Below are 25352 nucleotides of genomic sequence, written 5' to 3' on the forward strand. Positions count from 1 at the left end.
GGTTCATGCTAATTGGCTGATGCACTTTCCTGACGTGAGTATGGGTGTTGTCAAGCTGCTAGGTATAGTTACTTGATTGTGCTTCTGAGACCTTCGACTCGAAGTTTCAAATTATGGGCAATTAAGCTTGGTTTCATACATGCTAGTGATAGTGTGTTACATAGCTACGACGGTACTAGTCTTATATGATTCTGTGCATATATCGGCTCGCACACTACTAATAGTAAATAGCAATGTATACGTATATGCGAGGTGGCCCTGGGATATATCAACACACAAAATCGATGGTGTATGAGAAAAGTTTATTAGTACTAGTACTGTTATCATCTGGTCCCTAGAACAAGCTTTTCATCAACATCGCTCACCTCATCCTGAATTATATGAGGATATGGAGCTAAACATGATACAGAGACAGTCGGACGATCGATGCCAAAAGTAATACTTTTGTCGATCGAGACCCACTGTTACTTAGACTGATTACGCATACACAGTATACTTCACGGACGAAATATAGTGTCCATGAAAGTAGTATCCTGTCATCATGTGCTGATCCAGTTGGACACTTTGTCATCACGAACCTCCAGACGAGGAAATATTGAAGCCTTATTCGTTTGTGCGATCATTACCATATATCTAGGTTAATATGATATATCCTCGTCATGGCTAGCTGTTGCCTATGACTGAAGACATTGTTGTGTCCGGCAGTGATGGCACTTGCTGTTATATACAATCAACAATATTCTCGTTAGCATTCTGGCTTCATCTGAGCTCACGTGCACCACTTAACTAACAGGCGCCGCCTCTTTCCAGAAATGGCCTGGTACTGAAGATCTCAAGGGTACTCAAGAAGCTTCATAGAATCCATCTAATCTCATCAGTTTTGCACTGATGTCACCAATGTCCGGTCACAATACGGCTGGGCTTTTCAGCCTCGACACGGCTTATCAAAGATAGCCACTGAGAGGCACCAAGTATAACCCCTGTCAATTCAGTGCTAATTAGTGCTTACAGTTGGCCGCTTATGGCAGATGCTAACTAATCTCCGATAACCCCGCCACCACCCCTCCTCGACTGTCTTCAAAGAACTTGTTCTGCTATCAATTGCCTTCATCACATCCCAAATCAGCCCACCAATCATCCATAGCTCTTTGCCTTCGACCGAAGTTGTCGATAAACCAGATAACTTCGCCATGTCCGACTCATCTGAATCCATCTCCCTGCAAGTAACAGTCCACCTTAAACCCGAGGACGTGCCGAAGTTCTGGGCCGCTTTCGAACCCGCCTACAAGGCTGTCATTGCTGAGCCCGAATGTACTTTCTTCGAATTATACCAGTCGCTTGATTCCCCAGGGACTATCTCTTGGGTAGAGAATTGGTCTGTCCTGTTCCATTCCTGGTTTCTGGTTGTTGGCTTGCTCGTAATTTGATGCTAAACTCCCATCTGCATACAGGTCCGCGTCAAAGGAATGGCTTATGGGGGTGAGTGTTAACTTTGTTTTCCAGCCTTCGTGACCGGGAGCTGAACTGACCGGTGCTGAATTAGGTCCAATTGGTGAAGCCGTATTATCGTGATTACTTCGCTGCAACGGAGCCACTATTTATAAAGCCTAGAGAGGCTAAGTTGTTGAAGAGAGTGGGGACACCGTTTACGATGGTGAAAAAGACGAATGGAGGGTTGGTAGATTAGAATTAAGGTCCATAACAAGAACGAGAGATAACGCGGAGTGTTCTTGACACTGAACGAGACATAGAAACATGTGTACTCAAGTTATATAAGTTTATACTAGTTGAACCTGGTCCATAAGGTATGAAGCTCGAGAGTGTTCGCAGCAGTTGAACGCTAGCTTGTACTTGTAGTTGTAGTTGTAACACGGTATAGAACACAGAACTGGAATCACATGATCCCTAGCTAGGTCACATCGTTCAAAACAGGTGAATTGATCTAATCTGGATCTGCTATCAAAACATACAGGTACAGCAATGCTGACAATGACGGATCCGACCAGCCGTACTTTCCTTCTAACGTGGCCCAGTTCTTACTCGATACGTCTTGCGCATGACACATCGGCCACCCCCTCACCTTCAACCACCTTAGCCGAAACAATCTCATCCACAGGGATTTCAGCTAGCCGTGAAATGACATGATGCAGCGTTGGCAATGCTTCCCAGCTGAGTGCATCAATCTCAAAACGGGCATTCTTGGTCGTCCGGAGCCGAGTGATTCTCGACGGAATGTTCTTTTGCTCCTCCTCTTGTGGCACAAGCACGGGGTACTCAGCCTCAGGCTGTCCCTTGTTTGCGCGTCCAACTTGCGGCATGTAGCGATAGATCAAATCACCCTTACCAACGTTCTGAGGAGGATTCATGCTGAAATCTTGGTCCTCCAGGTCTTCTAAATGGAAGTGACCCCACACAGCGCCTTCCCAGCTAGTCGTGAGATGATAGGAATTGGTCCGCTCGTGTGCCTCGATGGCAGTGTACAGCTTGGGCATGCCGAGCTCTTCGCGGCCACTCACGATCGGATCAGTCAGACTTTCGAAGAGAATGGGCAGGTACAGCCCTTTGACCACTTCGCCGTCTGTTTTCTTATACTGCACGCCCTCGATGTAAAGGCCTAGGTGACGGTAGCCGCCGCCGCCGAGCCAGTCCATACCGTGAAGTCTCGTTTGCGAGAAGCTGGCATAGGCCACAGTGCTTGGGTCGGTGAAGGAATACCTCTCATTGGGAAGTAGGTTTTGCAGCAGCGTCCGACTGGTTTTGAATCGGATTGACGCCGTCTGGAATGTTGACTTGAGCGACTTCTGAACGCGGTTCCTGCCCCACCAGTCTTGTCTGGGGCCGGGCATGGGGCCGAAGACAATGGGCTGTCGCCAGTATTTGGCCGGGAGTTTGCTCCAGAGGTGCTTACGCAGCACCTGCGTGGAGTGGTCGAATTCGTCATGGCCGTAAATATAGTCGGTCATTGCTTCCACTGTGGAATGTAAGCTAGGTAAGATAAACTCATGTGCTGATACTCACTCGTCTCCATCGATTGCGGCTTGGAAGACTCTCGTGTCATCTGCTGCACAGTGCTGGCTCGAGTGTGACGAGCCTTCTCATACAGCTTCAACCGTTCTGGTATCTCCTCGCGGGTCACATCCCGGGACAGCATGACAGCCAGGGAAATACCATCCTCAATGGCCATCGCTCCTCCAGATGCACGATATGGCAAGAATGGATGTGCTGCATCTCCGATGATTGCAAGCCGGTCATCAACCCAGGTGGGAAGAGTTTCCATGTCCAACAAAGGCCACACCCTTAAGGTGTAAGGATCAGCCTTGGCTAGCATCTTGAGAACTTGGGGATTGAAATCCTTGAAAACTTCAAGAAGCGCCTCCTTGCTAGCTTCTTGGTTCCAGTCAGAGGATGTGTTGATGGTGCTCATTGTGTCGGGGTGGATGCAAACAAAGTTCAGCAACTCATTGTTGGCACAAGGGTATATGACCACACGCTTCTCATCAGAATCCCACATGTCCACTGAACCGTATACCTCAGCAAGTGAACGGGTCTCGGGATCTTCCAGAGCATCTCGGCGCTTTATAAGGAAGCGGAACGCGTTATTGCCAGAGCTGAAAGGTTTAATGTCCTTCGCGAAAGGCAATTTGGATCTCGCAAGAGAGTGGACACCGTCTGCTCCGATAAGGACATCACCCTTGAAAGTCCCCCCGTTTTCAAGAGTCACCGTGGCATTCTTTGGGTCAATGTCTACAATCTTGCTCGAAGTGTGCAGCTGAGCTGGTATGCCGGGCTCAGGAGCCTGAGAGGCAACTTTCAGAGCTTCGTGAAGATGGGCTCGGTGAACAAGTGTCCATTTCTATCAAGCGTTATGACGATTGAATGCCAAACAGGAGAAGTCAACTTACGTGTCTCCATTTGTCTGCATGCGCTTTGTTGTTGATTATACCTAGAGGCTCTCCACCAGGAGTATATATGCGTAACTGGCAAGGTCAGAGATGGTATTTCGGTTAGCGAGCAAGCATGGCAGCGGGTACCTGCTCAGTTTCTACAGCCCCAAACTTGGTGCCGTCGATCCCCAATCTAAGTAACGCAGAGTTTGCATTGGGAGTAAGATGAATGGCTGCCCCAATTTCGTTTGCAAAGCGGGAGCGTTCAAACAACTGCGTCCAAGTTTTAGTCTCAACTTCTTGTCTACACCCTGAAGTTCGGATGCAAGAGTAACTGACCTCAACACGGTGACCTTGTTGCCTGAGAGCGATGGCAGTGGCCAGGCCTCCAATACCAGCGCCGGCAATAAGAATGTGAAGGCCTCCTTGGGCGGTGCGTGGGTCAATGCTCCCCATTGTTGCAGATAGGGCAGTGTATCACGTTTGGCTAAAGGTTGCAAACTGGGGACACACTGGTTATTTCGCCATTCAAGAGCGGAGTGTTGCCATGACATACTACACAATTATATCTTTCAAGACAACCCCATGATCTCTTTCACCCCCACAAATTGCCAGGATGAGTCATGTGTGTCCACCGTTAATGCCGGACGGATTTCGGGGTCTGGAGTCGTGATCTCAATCCTCGGCTCAACCACTTCGGCTCCACGTTCGGAGCGGATGCAAGGGAACCGTTGAAATGGCGCAAAACACCGTGAGGGGTAGATACGATGACCTATTTATCCACCCATTTTATTTGACTTCGGTTTTTATACACCGGTTTTATTTCCTCGCTATTGTTCCACTATTCTTCTTGGTAAGGGACAGTATTAACCATCATGCCGAATCCCATCCGCGAAGACATCACTACCCGGGATGATACATCCTTCCCCTACATCTTCGAGCAAAATGTCACCATTGCTTTGAAGGATAAATCGGGTCTTGTCCGATGCAACGTCTACCGGCCCAAGGAGCTGGAAAAGGCCCCCGTGCTAGTCACTTACGGCCCCTACGGCAAAGATATTCCATACTCGGACTTCCATCCGAAGTCATACAGCGAAGTCAACCCTGAGCATCACTCTGCCCATTCAGCCTGGGAGACTCCCGACCCTGCCTTCTGGACTAAGCATGGCTATGCTGTTGTTCGGGCGGATGAGCGAGGCACTGGCCAATCTCGCGGAAAGCTGGACACCATGTCCCGTGAAACGAGTGAGGCTTTCTTTGATGTGGTCGAATGGGCAGCCGAACAGCCATGGTCCACTGGCAAAGTAGGACTGCTCGGAATTAGTTACTATGCTGGAAGTCAATGGAGAGTCAGTGCGCGGCAACCCAAGGGGCTGTCGTGTATTATCCCGTGGGAGGGCATGTCCGACTACTACCGTGATCGTTGTCGCCACGGAGGTATCCTTTCGAACGCCTTCATCAAATTCTGGTGGGACCGCCAGGTCGTCTCTAACCAGTACGGTCGGCCTGGTCGTGCTGCCCGTAACTGGGGTCCTGATACCATCGAGGGTGATCTTCCCGAGGAGGAATTGGAAGCGAACCGTCAGGACCAGACGATCGACAATGTCAACAACCGATTCCGCGATGATATTTACTATGCTAGTAAGGAGTACACTATGTCCGACATTCAGGTGCCTCTTCTGTCTGTGGCCAACTGGGGTGGCATTCTGCTGCACTTGCGGGGGAATGTGGAGGGCTGGACCCAAGCAGGCAGCGAGTTGAAGTATCTGCGCTTCATCACCGGTCGCCATGACCTGCCTTTCTACTATTCGGAAGAAGTGGAAGTCCAGCGCAGCTTCTTAGATGCCTTCCTCAAGGGCGAGGATCGCGAGGGATGGTCCACTGGAACAGCCCCGAAGGTTGATTTGGTTCTCCGCAAAGGAGACGTCGGATTCAACAATGCTGAAGCAGAGAAGCAATTCCCTCGCCGGACTGAAAATGAATGGCCCATCGCCCGCACCCAATACACGCGATACTATCTGACCTCCAAGCAAGAGCTGGTAACCACAGCTCCGCAAGAGCGCCCGGTCAAAATCACTTACCCTGCTCTCGGAAATTTGGAGAACCCGCAGCTGGTGCAGTTCACCACTCCGCCATTTGAGAGCGAGACAGAAATTACCGGACACATTGTCGCGCATCTCAATGTGTCGATGAGCCCCCAGCCAGGCTCTCCCACTCCGCAAGATATCGACCTTTTCGTCACGCTGCGGTACATCTCGCCCGAGGGCAAGGAGGTGTTCTACACCGGCACAGCTGGAGACCCAGTGCCTCTCTGCAAGGGCTGGCTGCGTGTCAGTCTGCGCAAGACGGACCCCGAGCATCCTCGCCACCGTCCCTGGCTCCCTCATCGCAACTACTACTCCACGGACGTGCTCCCGGTCATTCCGGGAGAAGTCTACCCGGTCGATGTGGAGGTGTGGCCGACCAACGTAGTCGTCGAGAAGGGAGGAAAGATTATCCTGGAGGTCGCATCTGGCGATACACAAGGATGTGGAATATTCCAGCACAATTCTCCTGTAGACCGGTAAGTTTCTCCCAGGTTTTACTAAGGACCACGTTGCTGACAGAGACAGATCCCCGGAGCGATTCCACGGGCTCAACCATATCAACTTCGGCCACGGAGATAACTATGTTACTTTGCCGATTATTCCCCCACGGGGCTGGCTGGAGGAACTCCGCAGGAAGTAGATCATAGCTTAGATGAGATAATTGGAAATTGAATTTCGTTCTGTCATGCAAGAGCCGAATAACCGATTGAACCACCTTCATAACTTCATCGGGATGTGGTCCCGATGCATCCTCATCGGTATACTATAGTATAGACACAGCATTATATAGCAAACAACATCCCATCCAAAGCAGTATACCAACATCAAACCAAACAAAGAACTCCTCATTACATTCCAATCAAACCTTCTACACTGCAACCCATTACCACCCAAACCAACACCGCCAAAATGACCGTCACCAAAAACATCCGCCCCCTCTCCCGCTACATAACCACCCACGACCCCACCACCAACAAAGCCATCTTCTCCACCACCCTCTCAGAAACCATGCCGGTGCAACAAATCCAAGATTCCGCCAACGCGCAATTCTCCCTGGCCTACACCACCGACTCCTTCCCCGCAAATCTCGCCGACGAGGCCGACATCCCCGCCTACGCCTCCTACCTGACCAACCCCCCGGGAATCACCATCTCCACGGGCTCGGTGTGTCGCATTGTGGATATGCCGCCGCATGCACTGAGTCCGATGCATCGCACGGTGTCGGTGGATTATGGGGTTGTGTTGGAGGGGGAGGTTGAGTTGGTGCTGGATTCGGGGGAGACGAGGTTGTTGAAGAGGGGGGATGTGGCGGTCCAGAGAGGTACGAATCATGCTTGGAGGAATGTTACCCCTGATGGGGAGAATGGGGAGGGGAGCTGGGCCAGGATGTTGTATGTGCTGTTGCCGGCGAAGGGGTTGGGGGAGGGGTTGAAGGAGGATTTGGGCGGGATTCAGGTTAGGGATAGTACTTAGACTTCTCTTTTTCTAGGGTTGTGGAATGGGAGGAGGATGAGAGGGGATAGGGGGTGAGGTTGATATAGGGTGTTAAGTGCTAGATGGAATGGAAGGATGTCTATAGCTGTCATGCAGATACATAAGAGCTTGAGAATCTAGATATATTATGGGATCTGTGAGCGCGATCTTTCTGATAGCATGCTGGGTTTTTGATATATTATCGTAAATCATATGCTGATCTGGTACTATATCGTTACTGTTCACGTGGTACATTTACTAAGGGGTAAGAAGGTAGTTGCTTTGAAATGTAACTTGATATTTGTAGAATTCAAACTATTTGTATGGCGTATAGGTAGTACAATACATTTGGTATATGTTAATAGAACGCATAACTGGATTTAAATCAGACATAATCTATACTAAATCACCACTCTCCTCCAACCTCATAATGGAAGATCTTATCGTTGATCCTTCCCCCAGTAAAGCGCCAGAGACGCGCAACAGACTGCACATATATCAGAATTATCCATTTTGAAAAGATTTAGCATAGATACTCACTGCATTCAACCACACCCCATGCAACATGGTCTGGATAAACATATACTCCACGGGACTCGTCCCAGCCGATCGCTCTTCGTAGCTCAAGTTCCGATTCACAGGTCGATATGAAGGGATACGTCTATAGTGCGAAGGCCAGTCCGCAGGCTGGGATACAGGGACAGCATCACGAGGAACCCGGGGCTGAGGCTGGGTCTCTGAGCCGGTGTGGTGGATCTCATAGTCGGAGAGAATGGAAAGCGTGCTGGCGTCAACAGCCCTAGATGTAGTTGTAGTAGTAGTTGTAGTTGTAGACGACATGATGGAGATAATATCTTGAGTGTGTAACAGGCACTTTCACAGACAATAACAGCAAGTTAGAACAGATGATGTTCCTCTTGACTAGCGGTGGATAGTGTGCACTGAACTGACCTGCATAACAAAAGGGATGTGCTGTTCATCCCATCCATCCCTTGCCTCCTCCACATCCCGAACGCCCAGACTCAACCCAACGCCTCCCTCCATCTTTCCCCCATATTTCCCCCGCACACTCTTCCACTGTCCGCATGATCGGATCACTAGCTGGGGCCATACTGCCGAGGAATAAGCTGTGTCCACATCGCGTGTTTGACGGTGTGACGTGATCGTCGGCTTTACCCCTGCTACTATATCCATTTAGTATCCAGACCTTGGTGTAACGGAGTGCCACCAAGCACGCTTACTACCAACACACAATGGTCGCAACACAACCTTTCCAGCGCATTGTCGCTGCTGAGATAGACGGTCGCTGTTTGAATATCAGATATCGTCAGAATCAATTTCATCGTCTACAGTCCAGAGTTGTACAGAATATCGAGCAGATCAAAGATGCGATCGCTGCCGATTCGGGAAATTCGTCGGAGGAGGTTCGCGCCGAGATCTGCCTTGCCTTTAAGGAGATTCGCACACACTATGCTTCGCTGGACTTGAAAAAAGACCTGGAGGAGGAGTATCGTGTTGCCAATGGCAAGGATAATTATGATGGGAAGCGCGGAGTCGGGATTGTCTATATTGTGCCTTCTTCACATACTATGTTTTTCTCTGTTGTCGCGGCGCTGAGTGCTGCCATTGCGGCCGGGAACTGCGTAATTCTTGAGGTGGGTTCAACATGGTCAAGTACTATGGCTCAATGCTGATTCCGCTTTTGATAGTTGACGAAAACTACAATGGCCGTACCGGGTGTGCTCAAGAAGATCCTGCCTCAGACCCTGGACGCGGATACATTCGCTATCAGCGAGGAGAGACCAGATACCACATTCCTCAACAAAACGCATTTAATTGCACAAAGTGACTCTATTACTCCTTCTTCCAACAGCCTTTCTTCGCCCACTTCGGCCAGAACCGTCGCCATCGTCGACCGCACAGCCCACATCTCCGCTGCAGCGGATGCGCTGGTGTCCGCGCGATTCGCTTTTGGCGGTCGCTCCACTTACTCGCCTGACGTTGTACTCGTACAGGAGTTCGCTATGAAGGAGTTCGTGGAAGCTATCATCCAGCGATCATCGAAGTATCTAGCCGGTCAAAATGGAGACGCTCGTCAGACGGCCGTCAATCCGCGACGATCGAGTTCGGGCGCTTCGTTGCTCGATGCGGCGTATAAAGACGCCAGCGCACGGGTGATAGTATCTGGATCTGAATGGGGTGTAGTTGAAGTACACGACCGGTAAGCTCTATACCCCCACCCATTGAAGTAGCATGCTGACAGTGTAGAAAATCATCTCTTCTGCAAAAGAAGGTATCCGAGAAAGTGCTCGTTCTGCATCCGGTGACTAGCCTGGACGATGCTATTGATTTCAGCACATCGTATGTCGCCCAGTTGCCCTGAAACCCCCCACCCCCTTACTAAAGAAAATCAGCTAACAGAAATCTAGCATGGGCACCCTAGCAGCAACATACGCCTTCTCCGCCCCAGCAGCAGCCAAATACCTAACTCAATTTATCGACTCCTACACCTCTTATATCAACCACGTTCCCGTCGACATGCTCAGTAAGCTTCCCACTCCCTTCCCAGCCCTCTAGAGAAATCACTAACAAGAACAGTCGGCCCCGCATTCCCCATCAACCAAAAACCCTCGCGCGAAACTCGCTATTCAGTACTATCCCTGCAGGTCCCCCGACCCCAGTTCGTAACGGAGACCAGCAACACCGCTCTGGTTCGAGACATAGTGAGCAGCTACGCATCCAAGTCCAACGACGCATTGCGTGAGGCTTTGGCGCCGCTGCCTGCTATTGGGCAGCGCAGTGGCAAGGGAGTTGGGTTCTTTGAGCAGGGGATTATTACTGGTGGGGTGATTACGCTGTTTACGTTTGTGGCGAGTCTCTCGACGATGGGGATCTATGGGTATGCGGCTGTGAGGAGGTGGAGGGGGTTATGAGTGGTGTTTTTCTCGATGTGGAGTGAATTGGTATGCATGTGAGTTAACACTGTTGTGATGTTGGGTCAGATTTTGTACTTGTGAGATATGAGAATTGGTGTCATTATGTGTGAATACTGTTTGGAAGGAAATGGTATCCGAGTTTATTGGCTAGTGTGATGATTTCATCTCGTTTTACAATAGTTTCGCAGTGAGGTAGATCAAGACAATTGGTTGGTCAAAAATGAACATGTTCCTCAGTCTGTACCAAGCTTCGATGACCAAGCGTCTAATCACAAGCTCATATTAATACATCTATTATGCTATCATTCAGCTAATAAGAGTCAAGCAGCCACAAGCTTCGGTTCTGGCCACCTCCCAAATGTAAACTGCAAATTCGCCATATTACACAACTCCCAAGTCTCCGCGCCCAAGGCCCCGTGACAACCCTCATCCTCTGCATCTCCCGCCGCTCCCGCCACAAAAGCCGCCGGCACGAAATGATCGTCTGTACCGTGCGCGTCGCGGAATTGTGGATGCTTCATGAGCCTAGTCACCGCCCGCTGCAGCTGCAATCCTGATGTCTTCGTCATCACATCCTCCAGGGATTGCTTGAACTCCAGTGCCCATTCCTCCGGAGGGATCTCCTGGGCTAGGGAATCGCGATGTTTGACCATGGGTCCCCATCGATTGCGGTAGAGATTATGGACTGATCCTCCTGTGCCGATGAGAAGGTAGTTCTCCTTTCGGAGTTGGCGCAGTGTCTGTCCTATTTTCAGATGGTAGTGCGGATCGTATCGCGCGTTACTGGATACCACTGTTACCGGAGGGGGATTCCCCCCTGGGAACATCTTTTGGATAATGGTGAACACGTCTACTATCCAGTTATAGTTGGGGTTGCCGGATACATTGAACCCTTCTGCTTGGAGGAGGTCGATGCATCGTTGTGCGGTGGCCAAGTCAGATGTCATTTGGTAGGTCTTGTAGTCGTTGCTCGGGACGATACCTATGGGGCTGATCTGGGGAGCGGGGTTCGTGGCCACTTCGATGCCGTCTCCTAGTGTTGCCCAGTGGGAGCTCTGATTTGGTCATCATTGGGTGTTGAGTTAGTGTCCGTGGGGGGTGGATGTCTTTTCCCCAATCTGGGTAGTGTAGTAGAGTGACGGGTGGATCCGCGTGGTTATGATGATAGGGAATGGTAGACGCACCAGCATCACGATTCCTCTCACATTGTGTGCTCGTGCTTCGTCACCACATTTGCGCCAGTAGTTGGAGGATTCCGTCGTTTCGTATATCATCATCGGAGAGCCATGGGAGAACAAGTGGACCGGGGTGAGGCCTAGCTAGCGGCGTGAGTGGATCTGCTATAGGTCATAGTCCGGTCGGGGTTTTGCGGACATACCCATTTTGTGCCATCCGGCTTCGGCTTTCATCCGTTCTTATGGGGGTGATGGTATGTACTTCCAACAACGGACTGGTGAGTAAATAGGATTTGGACTAGTCTGGGTTTGCTCCCTGTTGGTAGCTAGAGGAGATGGATCATCCAGGATGAAGACCCAGGAAGGGGGCCTCGGTTAGGGTCCTCCACATCCCGAGCACGCTGTAAGGGTCCAAAAGGCAATTGATAAGCCACCTCACTGGTCATCGCGAGGGACCATCCCTTTCACTTGCCCATCTGGCTGACCGGGAGACGCGTGCTCGTAAAACTCGTCTGCCTATACTAGCTGGTTGATCGCCGGTAGTATTCGGGTTGCATTCTTGCACATCCTGATTGATCCATCTATATATGAGCAAAAGAAACCCTGCCCTTCCTCTGCCGCTTAGTCATGGCGCCATCCAGGGCTGGAGCCAACTTTATGGCGCAGTCCGAGCAGCAGAGTGGCCAGCCCCATCCTCTCGCCTCTCTGCGAAATACGTAGACACTCTTCAATCTGGCTTAGTCTGAATAATGAACTAGTCCCTACTATACCTCTGAATATCCCAATTATGGACTACGTTCCCCGCATTTTGCCATCCCGGGCTTGACGCTTGGTGACTTCCCCACACTTTCAGTCTACTTGACACTATTTCCTCTTCTTTTCTTCTTCACCTCATCGTCCCTTCCATCTCATCTCTAGTTTTACCAATGTATCGCCTCCATCATGCTCGATAAGTCCTCTCCATCATTCCCCGCGCAATCCCCATCACGACCACTCCCCAAAGCACGCGATGGATATTTTCAATGTGGGTTCTGCAAAAAACACTACAACCGGGCAGATCATCTAATTCGACACGTCCGGTCGCGTATGGCACTGTCTTCATGCCCCCATAATTTTCTTTTTCATTCTAATTCCACGCGCAGATACCCGCGAAAAACCATATGTTTGCCATGTGTGTAATAAAGGCTTCGCCAGGCCGTACGTCCGTCCTCCTCCGTCTCTGCCATCCTCTCTCTGGTTCTGACCGTTCCGCATCAGGGACCTGATGAAGCGACACGCTGCAGGTCATGATCATCCGCGAGATGGCAAGCGCAAACGTCCCCCGTCCTATGCGAAGAGCGGTCGGGTTTCCCAGGCGTGCAAAGCATGCGCCACATCAAAGCTCAAATGCGACGAGGAAAAGCCTTGTCGGCGTTGTCAGGACAAAAAGCTTATTTGCGACTGGCACGAGGCCGGATTCGATGAATTGACCCCGGGGTCTCCGATGCAAGGTTGGTTCATCTGGGTAAAGCCGGTCTATCCGATAACTGAGCGATTTAGGGTACGATGACCCTGATGGCCAAAGCCAGTATCCCGAGCCACCTCAACCGCATGCCGCGTTCTCGCCAACAATACCGCCAATGGGCGACTACCCAGCTACTATCGATAATCCTTCATTTACCACCCCTGACTTTGCTGTAAACAACTATTTGCCTGACCCGCCCGACCCCGTTCCCGAAAATCCCCCGTCGACCAACTATGGCGGTAAGTTCCGCCTATATCGTAATTAAAGTGCAGCGTGTGCTAATCGAGCTTCGCCGAAGCAATATCACCCGCGTTGGATCATGAAAGTGGTATTTTTAGTGTCGATGGAACCTTTTTTCCCGAGTTCATTCCCGATGCTCTTATACCATCCTTATCCCGTCCGAACGAATTAGATCCCCTGAATGCCATGAACCCTACGCCAGACTACCGCCATAACCTTCTCAATACCAACATGCAATTTGATTTCGATCTGACTGAAGTCGACTTTGGCCTGATCGACTACTTCAATTCCCAGGGGCTATCACACCTTGCTCCACAGCCCCCCGATGCATCCAACGATCGGTCTGATGTGGATAGTAGGATCGCGCTTGGTGCTGAGGCCTACAAACGGTCATCGCTGTCGGCATGGAAACCTGCACAGCATGACCATGTCTTTGCTGACCAAGATAATCTATCAGTCCCAGTGGTTATGGATAGCCCAGGGTCCAGCATCAGAGGAGAGCGACAGATCCTACCTGAGAGACTCGCCCCGGGTAGTCGCGATCTCATATTCGGAATGGTCTTACAGACGAGCGAAAAAGCCATGATTCCACGTATAATAAAGTCATTCCCGAGCACTGAGCTGTTAGATGGTCTCATTCAGGACTATTTTGCCTACCAGAGCCGGAAGCTTGACTCATTCATTCATGGTCCGACGTTCTACCCCAATGAACAGAGCTCCGGCATGCTAACAGCTCTTGCTGCCTCTGGCGCGGTCCGCTCGGCTATACCCACCATCCGTAAACTGGGCTACGCGTTGATGGAAGTTGCACGCCTAGACATGTCGACTACGGTACATTTGCCTTATATGTGCTTATTTGACAGATACTAATGTTGGGCAGTTCGAGTCGGACAACCGCATCACACGCCATCTTCGGCCTTCGCAAACATTCGCAGTTGTCATTGACATTGGTTTATGGAGCGGCAATGGTCGAAGGACGGAAATAGCGGAAAGCTTCCAACAACCACTGGTGACGGTCAGTTCACACCTACACTAGATATGGCGTCGCTAACGATGGGGTCAGATGCTTCGACGGGCATTACGTTTTCGCCGGACTATCTACACAACTATTGTGCCAAGACCTGAGGACAACGAGGAAGAGCTGGAGAAGAAATGGCACGCTTGGATCGAGCAGGAATCTTTCAGAAGGTGACACCACCTTTCTCCGTTTTTGGACCAAAGCTGACACCTCCAGACTTGTCCATCATCTATTTTTACATGACGCTCAGTGTGCGATGATGTTGAATGTCAGCCCACTCATATCCTACGCCGAATTGGAACTTCCGCTGCCATCCATCCGCGCACTATGGGACGCCAAGTCAGCAGCAGCGTGGAGGGATACATACCTAGACCTTGGATTACTTTCAACCGAGCGACAGCCGTCCTTAGTCGAGGCCATGCGGGACATGTCCCGGTTACAAGGAGCTGTCGATTTGCAGCTGGCCGGTTGCATCCTCCTCCACGGCTTTTCGGCTATGGTGAACGAGTACCACCGTTTCAGCTTCATTTCCAAGGGCAACTCCAAGCATTGGAATGCACTGGTGACTAACTCGCGACATCAGGAGTTAGCCCAAGCTTTGCAGCACTTTCGCATGATATGCTACGAATGGCCCAGTTTTCCCATCCCCGAAGTCATCCTAATATACGAGATGATCTCGATGTTACTTTACATGTCCCTAGAAGACCTCCAGCTATTCGCCGGAAAGGAAGACAAGAGCGAGGCAAGACGAGTCTACCACAGTGCACTAGAATGGATCAGCAGCATCGACTCACGACGTGCTGTATGGCATGCCGGCCAAGTCATCCGGGCAGCCAAAGCCATTCCGGCAGGGTCCGTCACTGGCTTCCTAGCGGTGGGAGTGTACTACGCCAGCTTGGCCTTTTGGTCGTATAGCGTGGTGCTCAAAGCCAAGAACAATAAAATGGGGGCCTCGGAAAACCACCCGTTGGGTCCTCCTTCGACCATCCGCGGCCCAACGGTCTACCTCGACGGAGACGAGACCACCGACGTGCAGAAATTCATATCTCTCGGATGTGGCAGTCCGGCATTGCAGGGCCGACAAGGTCCTGCGTTTGTCTCTGATCCGGGACAGACTATGGACCTCACTCAGGAGCTTCTGCGGGCAGATGCTTCTCAGGATGCGCTTCCCCCGTTGGTTCAGGGGTTGTGCCAGTTGATGAATGGTCTGGGTAATGCCGCTAGATCTGGTACTTGAGAAGATTATGTGTAATTATGATGAATATGATGTACGATTGGCGCGGCTTGGTGGGGTAGTAGTAGTTGGTGTTGCCAGTAGTCGACTGCGCGGTCCGATATATCCAGTATATGACATTTGACATATCCAGGGCTATGCTTAGTCCCTACCTCAAGCACGAGGCTTGAAATCAACGATCAGAAAGAATAAAAGGGGAACTTTGTGATTGATGTTCTACTACGATCTGTTTCTCTAACAAATTGAAACATGAGAGGAACTAATGATCGTCAGAGAGGTCACTAGTTGAAGATACTGCTTACTTAGTAGCAGTTCTATTCTACAGTTACTACTTATGGTCGCAAGCTATAATCCTTAAAACAACCGCCATACTACTACTTACAGTAGGTGGTAATATATATATTAGTTCATACTTACTCCGCAACGGATGAAATATATATAATGGGAAACACCGTCTTAGAACGATTTTGGAATTTTATCGAATGAACTTCGTGTCACTATAAAACTACATATAATATTAATATAGTAGATAAGCACTACAGTGAATGAAGAAGCCACATGATGGTCTAGTAGGATAGTGGTAGTAAATCGTGCCCGCCTGCAGAAAATGCACACACAAAAAAAGAAAGCCAACCCACAAGGAAGGTTATTGAGGGGAAAAAATCAATCATGAGTAGAAAAAGAAAGAGATGGGGAGAAAAAAAACAAAAAGATAATTCGAACTCCGATAGGGGGAATCGAACCCCCGGCTGCCGTGTGAGAGACGGCGATGTTAGCCACTACACCATATCGGATATTGTTGAATTCTACAGCAATTCTTTGCTTGATAAGGTAACAACTACTTTAGAGACTAATTGGGTCTCGGTTTTTGTATTAGGACCGGTTTATAGCATCTTCTTATCGAATGATAATGAGCTTTGGTGTGATAGGGAGAAAAATAAAAGCGGGATGTGTTTTGGTTTTTGACGAAAGGTAAGGTCCCTGCAGCGAGCGCGTCGCGCTAATGCAGTGAACACGTGGGGTGGTAGGGATCTTCGCGGGTTCTTCTTTTATTCTAATTCCAATAGTGCGTACAAAGTAGTCTACTGCTGGTGGCTATGGGAAATTGTGCGACGGGAAATAGTATTAAGTGTATGCTATCGTGTTTAGGTTTTACGATATAGTATTGTGGATGGTACAGTTTATAGCATTTATCTTACCTGGACTAAATGTATTTCCCGGCTTGTACCGAGAATATATACTCGACCGGGCTTTGGGTGATTGCAACAAATAGTTACTCGGTTCTTGGACCCAATTAAAGCATATTACATATCTTCATTGAATGCTAACTCATTATTCATCATATTGTACATCAGTCATGGGGTATAAAGCGAAATATACAAATACGTAGGTCAGTGGTCCAGTCATCGTCAGCCTAGCGGAATACAGCACCATTCTCTGGCTTCCGAGCGTAGACAACGGTCACTGGTAGATAGGCATGGGTCTGATAGTCGCGAAGGGACGCGCGCATTTGAGCGAGGAACACCTGAGCTCGCTCGTATGACCATTCCAACGTGGAAGTGAGAAGACGAAGCATGAAGCCCTCTACCCCACCGTGCAGCCGAAGCTGGTTCCAACGGCCCTAGACAGTGTTAGCAGTAGCAACGCCTGACAATGGACAATCGCTTACAAGTTCATGTAATTTGGGATCCGCGCTCCATCTGTCGTAGTTGTCAGCCAGAGAAACATGAAGTCAGAGGGAGCAAGACCTACGCGTTCATTGGCCACTTAAACTTGTTCTCCACAACGCCAACGAAACCTGCATTACCCAGGCGTGCGGCGCTCTGTTCCCAGATTTTGAAGGTCTTGCCAAACTGCTCACCCGCACCAATGACGGTTTGTCCCCAGAGTCGGTAGAAGTGATTTGGAGGGACGGTCCCATCATCCGCGACCGGTTCGACCGAATGCTCTACTACCTCAATGTAGCCTCCCGGTTTGAGGCAACGCCAGCATTGCCGAAAGAACTCGTCCCAATCAGGTATGCAGCCGAACAATTCCCGCACGTGAATGAATTCGAATTGGTTTTCCGCATAGGTCCACGGGAGCGTCACATCGTCTATCTCAAATACGCAGTTCGGAGGGACGAACGCAGGTTGAATCGGAGACAAGTCTACTCCGGTAACTTTGGCACTGGGATATTCATCTGCCATGTCTCTTAAGCCAAAGTCAGTACTCGGTCTATAGTTTAGATCAAACGAAGGAGACAATAGAATCACGCACGTTGCCCATATCCCGGTTCCCGTACCCACATCAAGGATTTCCTGCGATGCATTCTTAGACACTTATCGATCCACGCTGGTCAACAGTCATGAGGCATACCTGCGGATTCGAAATGGGGGCTAGGTGTAGCTTCCCGTCGAGGGTTAGACAATACATATGATGCGCTAGATCTTGCTGTTCATTGGCAATGTCATCGTTGGGGCCCTGTAGGACAAATCGTAACCGGTTAGCCCACAGCTGTGGACAACGCTCTCAAAGCCGAACAACCCACCCAGTAGGCTCCATCGCGATACGAGTGATAACGACGGCCATACTCATATCGGTAGTCGGTGATGTAAGTGGATAAAGTGATTGTGTCATCGCCGATCAAGGAGTCCTCGCCGTACGCAGAGTCATCATCCGCGATGTTATCCTCACCATCGCTCATGCGGTTCGACATGTCGACAGAAGAATAAAGAGGGTGTGGGGTATCTAAGGTGCTCAAAGAAATCTCAGTGGTAAGGCTATGCTCCTCGCAGCGGGAAGAGGTCATGGCGGCGATCGGGAGCCGAGATCTGAGGACGGTTGCGGAGATCTCCTCCGTACGGGGCACACGAACGGTTGGGGCAGTGCAAGGGGGTGAATATCCCATGAACCAAATGCAGAAGACCCAGCACCTTTGGAATAGGAGAGGCGGGGTTCAAATTTGGGGGATTAGTGTGGTAGTTGCGATAAGGTGAAGCTGCACAAGGAGGCAGAGAAATTCGACCGGAAAGATCGAGAAGAAAGGGGGAAAGCCATCAGGTACAGCTGAACAGAGCGGAACCTGAGTTTGAGCGGTCTGCAACGCCCCGAGCTGGAGATGAAGGTTTACTGTTGATTGCAGTGTGGAACGTGTTGAGGGTGAAGCTGTTTGAACGGACAGATGGTACCTGCCCAGTGCGGTTTAGTCGCGTGGATGATCGGCTCTCGGCCGTATCGGAGGGCCTCGGGCTGCTCGGGCTCAGGGTCACCTGCCGAGGCGGTGTAATCATTCCTATGCTGTCATTGGTGGCAGATGCTGGTTTGAGTTTTGCGGCTTGCTCCTTTTCGGGCTTGTTCTCTGATTTCTTTCCGATCGGATGCGGTAGAATGCGGGTCACATGGCTTGCAGATGCACTCACTAGACTGTTCTGGGTTTAGCCTGTGCAGCTGATCCTGCACGGGTGGCTTAGTCATACTGCCGGCATTTGGCTGCAGAATCCGGCAGTGCAGCCATTCCATTGGCAGACAACGTCCAAGTTATGACGATCACCGTCTCCTTTTTGGCTGCTCTGCAGGCCTGCAACCATCTGGCAATGGGGGATGGTGCCCCTCCCACCGGCGTCTGCCTGTCCCCGCTTATCAACGCACTAATGCTGCGTTCTCGACGTCACCAACTTGAGTCCGGCTCTCCCTTGACTTCGGTCTTTCCGAACCCCCTGTCACTTTTAGAGACTGTTCGACCACTCCTCTATAACAGTCAATGATATTGTGCATAAAGTTTATGACTCGTGACAAAATGCATAGTCTACGGATGTGATGATGTCCAATTACCCACAATGTGTGGTCTACCCACCTTGGGTAATAACAGCCGCTTATCAATGGACCAGACTAGCGCACGCAATGCAACAACTTCGGCACTTGCTGCTTAATGCCGTGGTGCATGGTTTTCCGGGACTCTTGAATTGCCCATGAATCATCTTGCAGTATCGGACAATGTGACTATTTTACGGTAATGATCACTATGCACGGCACAACCAGAACGTGGTACGGAGTACTTTTCCTGGTTCCACTGGGGTTCGCCTGTAAGATCCGCAGATTGGCGAAGCCTCAGTGGACAAATCACAAGAGTGTCATGAGTCGCGGAGGCCCATCATGACCCTTGCGCGCGTAGAATCTCTGATTCCGTCACGACGGATTTTCTGACATGTTCCACTCGTTCTCTCATCCTTCCAATCCACCGTACATAGTCGGGCCATATTTCTGTCAACCCACGAGCTTCTTTCTTGTACCCACTCGCGGCCTGTATCTTTGCACACCCCAAATAACGTGATGGTCCCCCCCGAGCCGAAACTCACAACCACGGTTCTCGTGGTGGGCGCAGGTAAGGCTTTGGTAGTTGCGTTGCACTTGACCCACGAAGAAGCCATGCACTGAGTATTTTGGACACATAAAGCTGATTATAGCTAGGTTCAACTGGACTGGCTTTGGCTCAGGGGTTGAAAAAGGTACTATAACCCCTACTACTGAAATACTCCTGGCTAAACACTCCGTTTTAGGCTGGGATCCCCACTATCGTGGTAGAAAAACATGACAGCTTAGATGCATATGACCGTGACTGGAACATGGGCTTGCACTGGGGTGCAGGCCCCCTGCAAGCTCTCCTACCAAAAGAGCAATGGTCAAGAATTCAGTCAGTTCAAGTCGACCCTAATGAGCCCACAGCAGAAGAGGATGCTCTCAACTTCCTCAACGGACAGTCGGGAGAGGCCATGGCGTCCATACCTGCTCGCCTTTTCTATCGCTTGCGTCGTCGGAAATTACGAGGATTGATGGAACAAGGGCTGGACATCCGATATGGCAAAAAGCTTCAGGACATCCAGTATTCTGCTGATGGCGTATATGCCACCGCCATATTTGAAGATGGCTCATCAATCGCAGCGAGGATTATCGTGGGCGCGGATGGAGCTCGCTCGACGACACGGCGTGTCTTACTGGGTCCTAGCAGAGGGGATGTCCGCCGGCTTCCTTACTGCGCGACCTTCGTTCAGGCCCAGTACTCTGCAGAGCGTGCTCGATACCTACGCCAATTCCACCCTCTTTACATCGCTGGCATCAACCCTGCGGGGTATTTCTCTTTCTTTGGACTACACGACGCAACCGATCGTGAACGACCAGAAACCTGGACATTCTTCTTCTACATATCATGGCACTCCTCCCTGCAGGAGCAGCGGGAGACAGCTGGTTGGAGCAACGCGCAAAGGCTTGAGCAAGTCAAGAAGTTTGCCAAGACTTACACCGACCCCTGGAAGAGTGCGTTCGAATGGCTGCCGGATGACCAGAAAGTCTGGTACATGGGCCTGAGCGACTTTGACCCGCGGGACCAATCCCATAGGTGGGATAACCGAGGGGGGCGGGTAACATTGGCCGGGGATGCAGCACACGCCATGACATATCAGCGTGGCCAGGGCTTGAATCATTCGATCACCGACGCAGCCAATTTGGTGGAAGCGGTGCGACGGATTGTCTCTGGAGAGGCGACACAGGCTGTCGCCATTAGAGACTATGAAGATGAGATGATATCTCGCGCGGGAAGTGAAGTCGGGCTGTCTACTGTCAACACGGCAATGCTGCATGACTGGCACAAGGTGCTGCAGTCACCGGTGATGACATCCGGCATGAAACGGTCCACCGAGATCAAAGCCAATTGATGCATTGTTATCACCATTTTTCATTGCTCTATGCACAGTGACCCTTTCCCACCGATATCTGCCTTAATAATACACCTATAATATAATACCAATATACATTCCAACCTAGCAGATATAGCAACGCTTATGAATTCCACGCCTATACATGAACCCTTAAGACTTATTTCACAAACAACCCAGCATGTATACCAACAGGATTAACCCTTCTACCCCGCAATCGAATATCCGGTCTATCCGGACATTGTCACTCCCACGGACCAGCCTAGTTCTCCCATTCTGCAGCAACAAGCGCTACGCTAGTCTGCCGTTGCAGGAAGTGCCGTTCCACCCACATACCCATGCTGATCTCCACCAAAGTAGTCACAAGCGCCGTGGTTTGCTAAGCGACCGTTGGTTGGCCCATGAACTCCACTTTCGGAGCAGAGAAGGCTTTCTCGTCCCTCTGTCATGGCTCTCCCATTTCAGCAAAAAGTACATACTATGAGCATGCCAAAGGACAGGGTTGATTTGAAGATACGAATATTCCTGTGCTCAATTTATATCAAAGTCTTCAGAAAGCATCGACATAACGGAATACAAGTTACCGGTGTAGGAGTCGATGCATTGCGTTATGGCAATCACTGTTTACCTGTAGGATTTGCAGCCAGCTGTACATGTTGGGAATGACTCCTTAGATCGCGACTGTTGGCCATGTTCCCGAAGGGATTTACTTCTACATATGGCTCTGATGTATAATTTTATTGTTGTTAATGAAAGGACTACGTAGTTATAACTGAGCTCTTCAAGATGACTTACTATTGTAGGCAGTTTAGTCCAAATTGACAATATACGGGTGTATGTCGTTGCGTGGCCATAGTTCTGCTCAGGTTATACTACACCTTCATGACAAAGAAAAATAGAGATGAGAATTTCATAAAAAGACGAATAACCAAAAGCCTAGAGAGATAGTTGACATTTATCTTGAAATTCTAAGAGACCGAGAAGGAAGGGGACGAAGGAAACTCTCCATCAGAATTTCGCAAATCTCCACAGCTCTTACTCCTCAACACGAGCAAGAGTCTTCAGACACGAAAGATACTTATCCTGATGCAACTCATCTCCACCATTCTTATATGCTCTGAGAACCTCAGAATTCCTATCCTTGATCGTATTGACCATGTACTGGATACCATCAGCAGCGAGCTCTTCCAGAGCTTTCTCACCCGCCTGCTTAGCCTCATCCTGGAGTTCGTGCAGTCGCCTCAGCCAGAACATGTATCTCCATGACGAGAATCCTGTAGGCGATCGCTGTCCGAGATCAGATCCAACGAACGTCGCACCACCCTTGCTGATGTGGCTAGGACAGTCGTTCCAATATACCTCAGAGAGCAGAAGCAGGTTGTGGCTTGCTATCTTGAGCCAAGCAACAGCGGATGGTAGCAGATGGAACACCTCCAGCTGCTTCGTACCTCGATTGACATCTTCCTCGTCAGACTCTTTCCCCGAGCGAAGTTGCAGGGGACTTTCAAACAGGGAATGGAAGATGAGCAGAGCAACTTGGCCCAGTCTATCCTTAGCGACACGCGTAGAGGCAAGCTTAGCTAGGAATGTAGCAAAATTCAGCCGGTGTGTTCCCGACATAGATGCACTGTGATTGATCCAGAAATCGGTCATATCGCCAACAAGGAAGGGGAGGTCGTTCCACAATGTACCATCGACAGTTCGTGCGATATCGATGCCGTTGACACCCCGTGAGGGTCTTGTCAATGGCCCCATTCCCTGGATGCGGAGGATGTCGAGGACTAGTCCCTCGTGCTCAGGTGAGTCGGAAGAGATAGTTCGCCCAAGCTCGTAGTACATGTACCATAAGGAATGAATGTGGCCCTCGAGAGAATCAACGCCATCTCCAATGTCGCAGTAGCGGCTGGTCACGACCCAGGTCCGGTTGCTGAAGGCTATGTCTCGGACTTCTTGGTATTCACCACGTGCGACGGCCTGTCGGGTGTCTTCTTGGTCTCTGCGAGCGTGGTCGATTGCTGCAGTAGAAGGACTGTCTCTCGGTAGAGAGCTCAGTAGGGAGTCACGGACGTGGTCCATTTTGGAGATTGTAGATGGAAAATAGAAGAGAGTGAGGAATCAAAGAAGTTGACAGAATCAGACTAAGATATGAACTATTGTAAACTTAACTCCTACGAAGGAGCAGGAGATTCTCGCCTTTGGGGAGCTCTTCTGGACCCCTGCATCTTAGGCAGCAACATAGGGCCTAACAAGGCTGACAGCCCAAGACGTGAACCTGGACTCGTGTAGATGCTGACGGGCTTAACTAGTTTCTTTGTTTTCTTGTCGATCAGCCGCCGAATAAGACAGGATTAGCTGTTGATCATGCAACCTCCAGCAGGGACAGGTCACAAACCCCGCATTGCTGTGAGTAAGACGGCTTGCAGGGCTGAGTCGTATTCGGGATGTGATGAGTTGCCCTGCATACATTAGCATTGTTTGATGTTACATCCAATGTGATCAACTAGATGCTTAGCTTGAGAGCCGCTCAGATGGTCATGGGGCTAGCGAACCCTTTTCGCTGCAGTTGCACAGATATGGCAGTCTAGTTACAGTGATAGCTACTTCCAGTAATTTCAGTAGGCATATTTGATTATCAAGCATGACCTCAAAGTATTTCAGCATCAATTGGATCCGGACCGGGCCGGAAGGCAAAGCACTGGGCGCATGAAGGGAATTGCATTGTGGATGAACTGCCGATGATTGTTTGTTGCCTCAGAAGGCATTAGTGCTTATTTACCACTGGTGAACTCTAAATACCCTAGACTAAGCTACTACCACAAGTAGAGGGACAAGGTTTCAATTATGCGATTCATCGTAGCCTTCGAGAACTATACTTTAGTCCAACATGCTACATACATACTCAGTACTGCAATCCGAAATAGACCAAACTGCCCTGAGGCTTTCACTCCAAGGTTTTCGCAAACATATGGCGACCCTACAGCTAAATCAGTCAGCCCCTGAGTCCTGTATACTCGTGACTATAATAATAATACTTCACACCACATGTGCCTGACGCTTACAGCGTTACATTGCATGTCCGCCTTAATCCGCAGGATTTACGCCCCAGCCCTGCCGCAGGCTACAGGGCTGTGTATGCAGGGTTCAAGGCTTGACCAAATTGAGCAAACTCACTAGTCACCTCTAGCATTGAGCCCTATGCTATACCCCACTTGAAGGATATCTTCATTGACTCAAGGATCCGGAGATCCTTCCTGCTTTGAATAATCCCAAAGATGTAAGGCCACCCAGGCCTTCATTTCCTGCTCTAAAGTGGCTTACCGCGATCCTTCTGCGTGACTATGAAGTCCCAGTCGTATTACTAACGACTCGACTACCTCACCTAAGAGATCATACGGACTGGTAAGTCAAGGTGCTTCCTTGAACATATGAGGCATATCTTTCATTGGATAGCTTAGACTATCCCACCAGTGTCGCCTCAATGGTGACTGCTTCAAACTGAGGATAGCATTTGTCAAATATGGCAAGAGTATCCCGAACTACCAAAGTATATATAAGACACTGTCACGGCGCTTCAATTCACAAGTATCATCTCCATCAACTCAACACACTATCGCAATCATATCTCAGAAGAAACAAACCAGTCTCCAAAATGCAGCTCACCAACATCGCCATCATCCTCTTCGCCGCAATGGGCGCCATCGCCAACCCCATCGCAGCTGAGTCGGACGACCTCCTTGCCCGGGACGCGCAGCTGAGTAAATACGGTGGAGTAAGTTCTTCTTCATAGTTGCTAGTCATCATCATAGAGATGACACTAACATTCATGAACTATTATAGGAATGCAGCCTTGAGCACAACACCTGCACATACCGAAAGGATGGAAAGAACCACGTCGTCAGCTGTCCTTCGGCTACGAATAAGAGGGTATGTACCTACATAAACCCCTATCAAATTCTGGGATAATTGCTCCGTGCTAATGTTGTATATAGTGCAAGACTGATCGCCACCACTGCGAATACGATGACCACCACAAGACGGTGGATTGCCAGACTCCTGTTTGAATCAGTTATCAGCACTCTGGGCTGTTTTGAATATTTCTCTGGCTTGTCAT

At 49.9% G+C, this 25352-nt stretch overlaps 12 protein-coding genes and 1 non-coding gene across 13 annotated transcripts; 7 read left to right on the forward strand and 6 right to left on the reverse strand.

Annotated features, from left to right (window-relative positions):
- Positions 1-1190: 1190 nt before the first annotated feature.
- On the forward strand, positions 1191-1687 carry AKAW2_11998S (putative quinol monooxygenase; the record flags this gene model as incomplete). Its single annotated transcript, XM_041684543.1, has 3 exons — positions 1191-1375; positions 1452-1479; positions 1544-1687. The coding sequence occupies 3 exons, from the start codon at positions 1191-1193 to the stop codon at positions 1685-1687; spliced, it is 357 nt and encodes a 118-aa protein (XP_041538718.1).
- A 349-nt stretch (positions 1688-2036) lies between these two features.
- On the reverse strand, positions 2037-4340 carry AKAW2_11999A (putative salicylate hydroxylase; the record flags this gene model as incomplete). The annotated part of the gene is made up of 5 exons (XM_041684544.1): positions 2037-2971; positions 3019-3853; positions 3903-3977; positions 4032-4157; positions 4224-4340. 5 exons carry the CDS (start codon positions 4338-4340, stop codon positions 2037-2039), a joined length of 2088 nt encoding a protein of 695 aa, XP_041538719.1.
- A 419-nt stretch (positions 4341-4759) lies between these two features.
- Positions 4760-6611, forward strand: AKAW2_12000S (CocE/NonD family hydrolase; the record flags this gene model as incomplete). Its single annotated transcript, XM_041684548.1, has 2 exons — positions 4760-6447; positions 6497-6611. The coding sequence occupies 2 exons, from the start codon at positions 4760-4762 to the stop codon at positions 6609-6611; spliced, it is 1803 nt and encodes a 600-aa protein (XP_041538720.1).
- Positions 6612-6880: 269 nt separating this feature from the next.
- Positions 6881-7444, forward strand: AKAW2_12001S (cupin domain-containing protein; the record flags this gene model as incomplete). The annotated part of the gene is made up of 1 exon (XM_041684549.1): positions 6881-7444. One exon carries the CDS (start codon positions 6881-6883, stop codon positions 7442-7444), a length of 564 nt encoding a protein of 187 aa, XP_041538721.1.
- Positions 7445-7850: 406 nt separating this feature from the next.
- AKAW2_12002A (uncharacterized protein) lies at positions 7851-8284 on the reverse strand (the record flags this gene model as incomplete). The annotated part of the gene is made up of 2 exons (XM_041684550.1): positions 7851-7931; positions 7985-8284. The coding sequence occupies 2 exons, from the start codon at positions 8282-8284 to the stop codon at positions 7851-7853; spliced, it is 381 nt and encodes a 126-aa protein (XP_041538722.1).
- Positions 8285-8697: 413 nt separating this feature from the next.
- AKAW2_12003S (uncharacterized protein) lies at positions 8698-10021 on the forward strand (the record flags this gene model as incomplete). Its single annotated transcript, XM_041684551.1, has 4 exons — positions 8698-9099; positions 9154-9665; positions 9713-9805; positions 9874-10021. The coding sequence occupies 4 exons, from the start codon at positions 8698-8700 to the stop codon at positions 10019-10021; spliced, it is 1155 nt and encodes a 384-aa protein (XP_041538723.1).
- Positions 10022-10700: 679 nt separating this feature from the next.
- On the reverse strand, positions 10701-11789 carry AKAW2_12004A (DODA-type extradiol aromatic ring-opening family dioxygenase; the record flags this gene model as incomplete). The annotated part of the gene is made up of 3 exons (XM_041684552.1): positions 10701-11435; positions 11565-11695; positions 11759-11789. The coding sequence occupies 3 exons, from the start codon at positions 11787-11789 to the stop codon at positions 10701-10703; spliced, it is 897 nt and encodes a 298-aa protein (XP_041538724.1).
- A 1030-nt stretch (positions 11790-12819) lies between these two features.
- On the forward strand, positions 12820-15554 carry AKAW2_12005S (putative C6 and C2H2 transcription factor RegA-like; the record flags this gene model as incomplete). Its single annotated transcript, XM_041684553.1, has 6 exons — positions 12820-13045; positions 13095-13298; positions 13358-14130; positions 14180-14314; positions 14363-14487; positions 14534-15554. The coding sequence occupies 6 exons, from the start codon at positions 12820-12822 to the stop codon at positions 15552-15554; spliced, it is 2484 nt and encodes an 827-aa protein (XP_041538725.1).
- A 719-nt stretch (positions 15555-16273) lies between these two features.
- On the reverse strand, positions 16274-16345 carry AKAW2_t10045A. The gene has a single exon. It is a non-coding gene; the product is annotated as a tRNA-Glu (tRNA).
- Positions 16346-16965: 620 nt separating this feature from the next.
- On the reverse strand, positions 16966-18441 carry AKAW2_12006A (class I SAM-dependent methyltransferase; the record flags this gene model as incomplete). Its single annotated transcript, XM_041684554.1, has 6 exons — positions 16966-17172; positions 17221-17251; positions 17304-17744; positions 17811-17851; positions 17910-18014; positions 18082-18441. 6 exons carry the CDS (start codon positions 18439-18441, stop codon positions 16966-16968), a joined length of 1185 nt encoding a protein of 394 aa, XP_041538726.1.
- A 1421-nt stretch (positions 18442-19862) lies between these two features.
- On the forward strand, positions 19863-21241 carry AKAW2_12007S (FAD-dependent oxidoreductase; the record flags this gene model as incomplete). The annotated part of the gene is made up of 3 exons (XM_041684555.1): positions 19863-19914; positions 20001-20038; positions 20090-21241. The coding sequence occupies 3 exons, from the start codon at positions 19863-19865 to the stop codon at positions 21239-21241; spliced, it is 1242 nt and encodes a 413-aa protein (XP_041538727.1).
- Positions 21242-22276: 1035 nt separating this feature from the next.
- On the reverse strand, positions 22277-23317 carry AKAW2_12008A (DUF3632 domain-containing protein; the record flags this gene model as incomplete). The annotated part of the gene is made up of 1 exon (XM_041684556.1): positions 22277-23317. The coding sequence occupies one exon, from the start codon at positions 23315-23317 to the stop codon at positions 22277-22279; it is 1041 nt and encodes a 346-aa protein (XP_041538728.1).
- A 1573-nt stretch (positions 23318-24890) lies between these two features.
- On the forward strand, positions 24891-25302 carry AKAW2_12009S (uncharacterized protein; the record flags this gene model as incomplete). The annotated part of the gene is made up of 3 exons (XM_041684557.1): positions 24891-25010; positions 25079-25165; positions 25231-25302. 3 exons carry the CDS (start codon positions 24891-24893, stop codon positions 25300-25302), a joined length of 279 nt encoding a protein of 92 aa, XP_041538729.1.
- Positions 25303-25352: the final 50 nt, after the last annotated feature.

This window comes from Aspergillus luchuensis, chromosome 1 (genome assembly GCF_016861625.1).
Source record: "Aspergillus luchuensis IFO 4308 DNA, chromosome 1, nearly complete sequence".
NCBI lineage: Eukaryota > Fungi > Ascomycota > Eurotiomycetes > Eurotiales > Aspergillaceae > Aspergillus > Aspergillus luchuensis.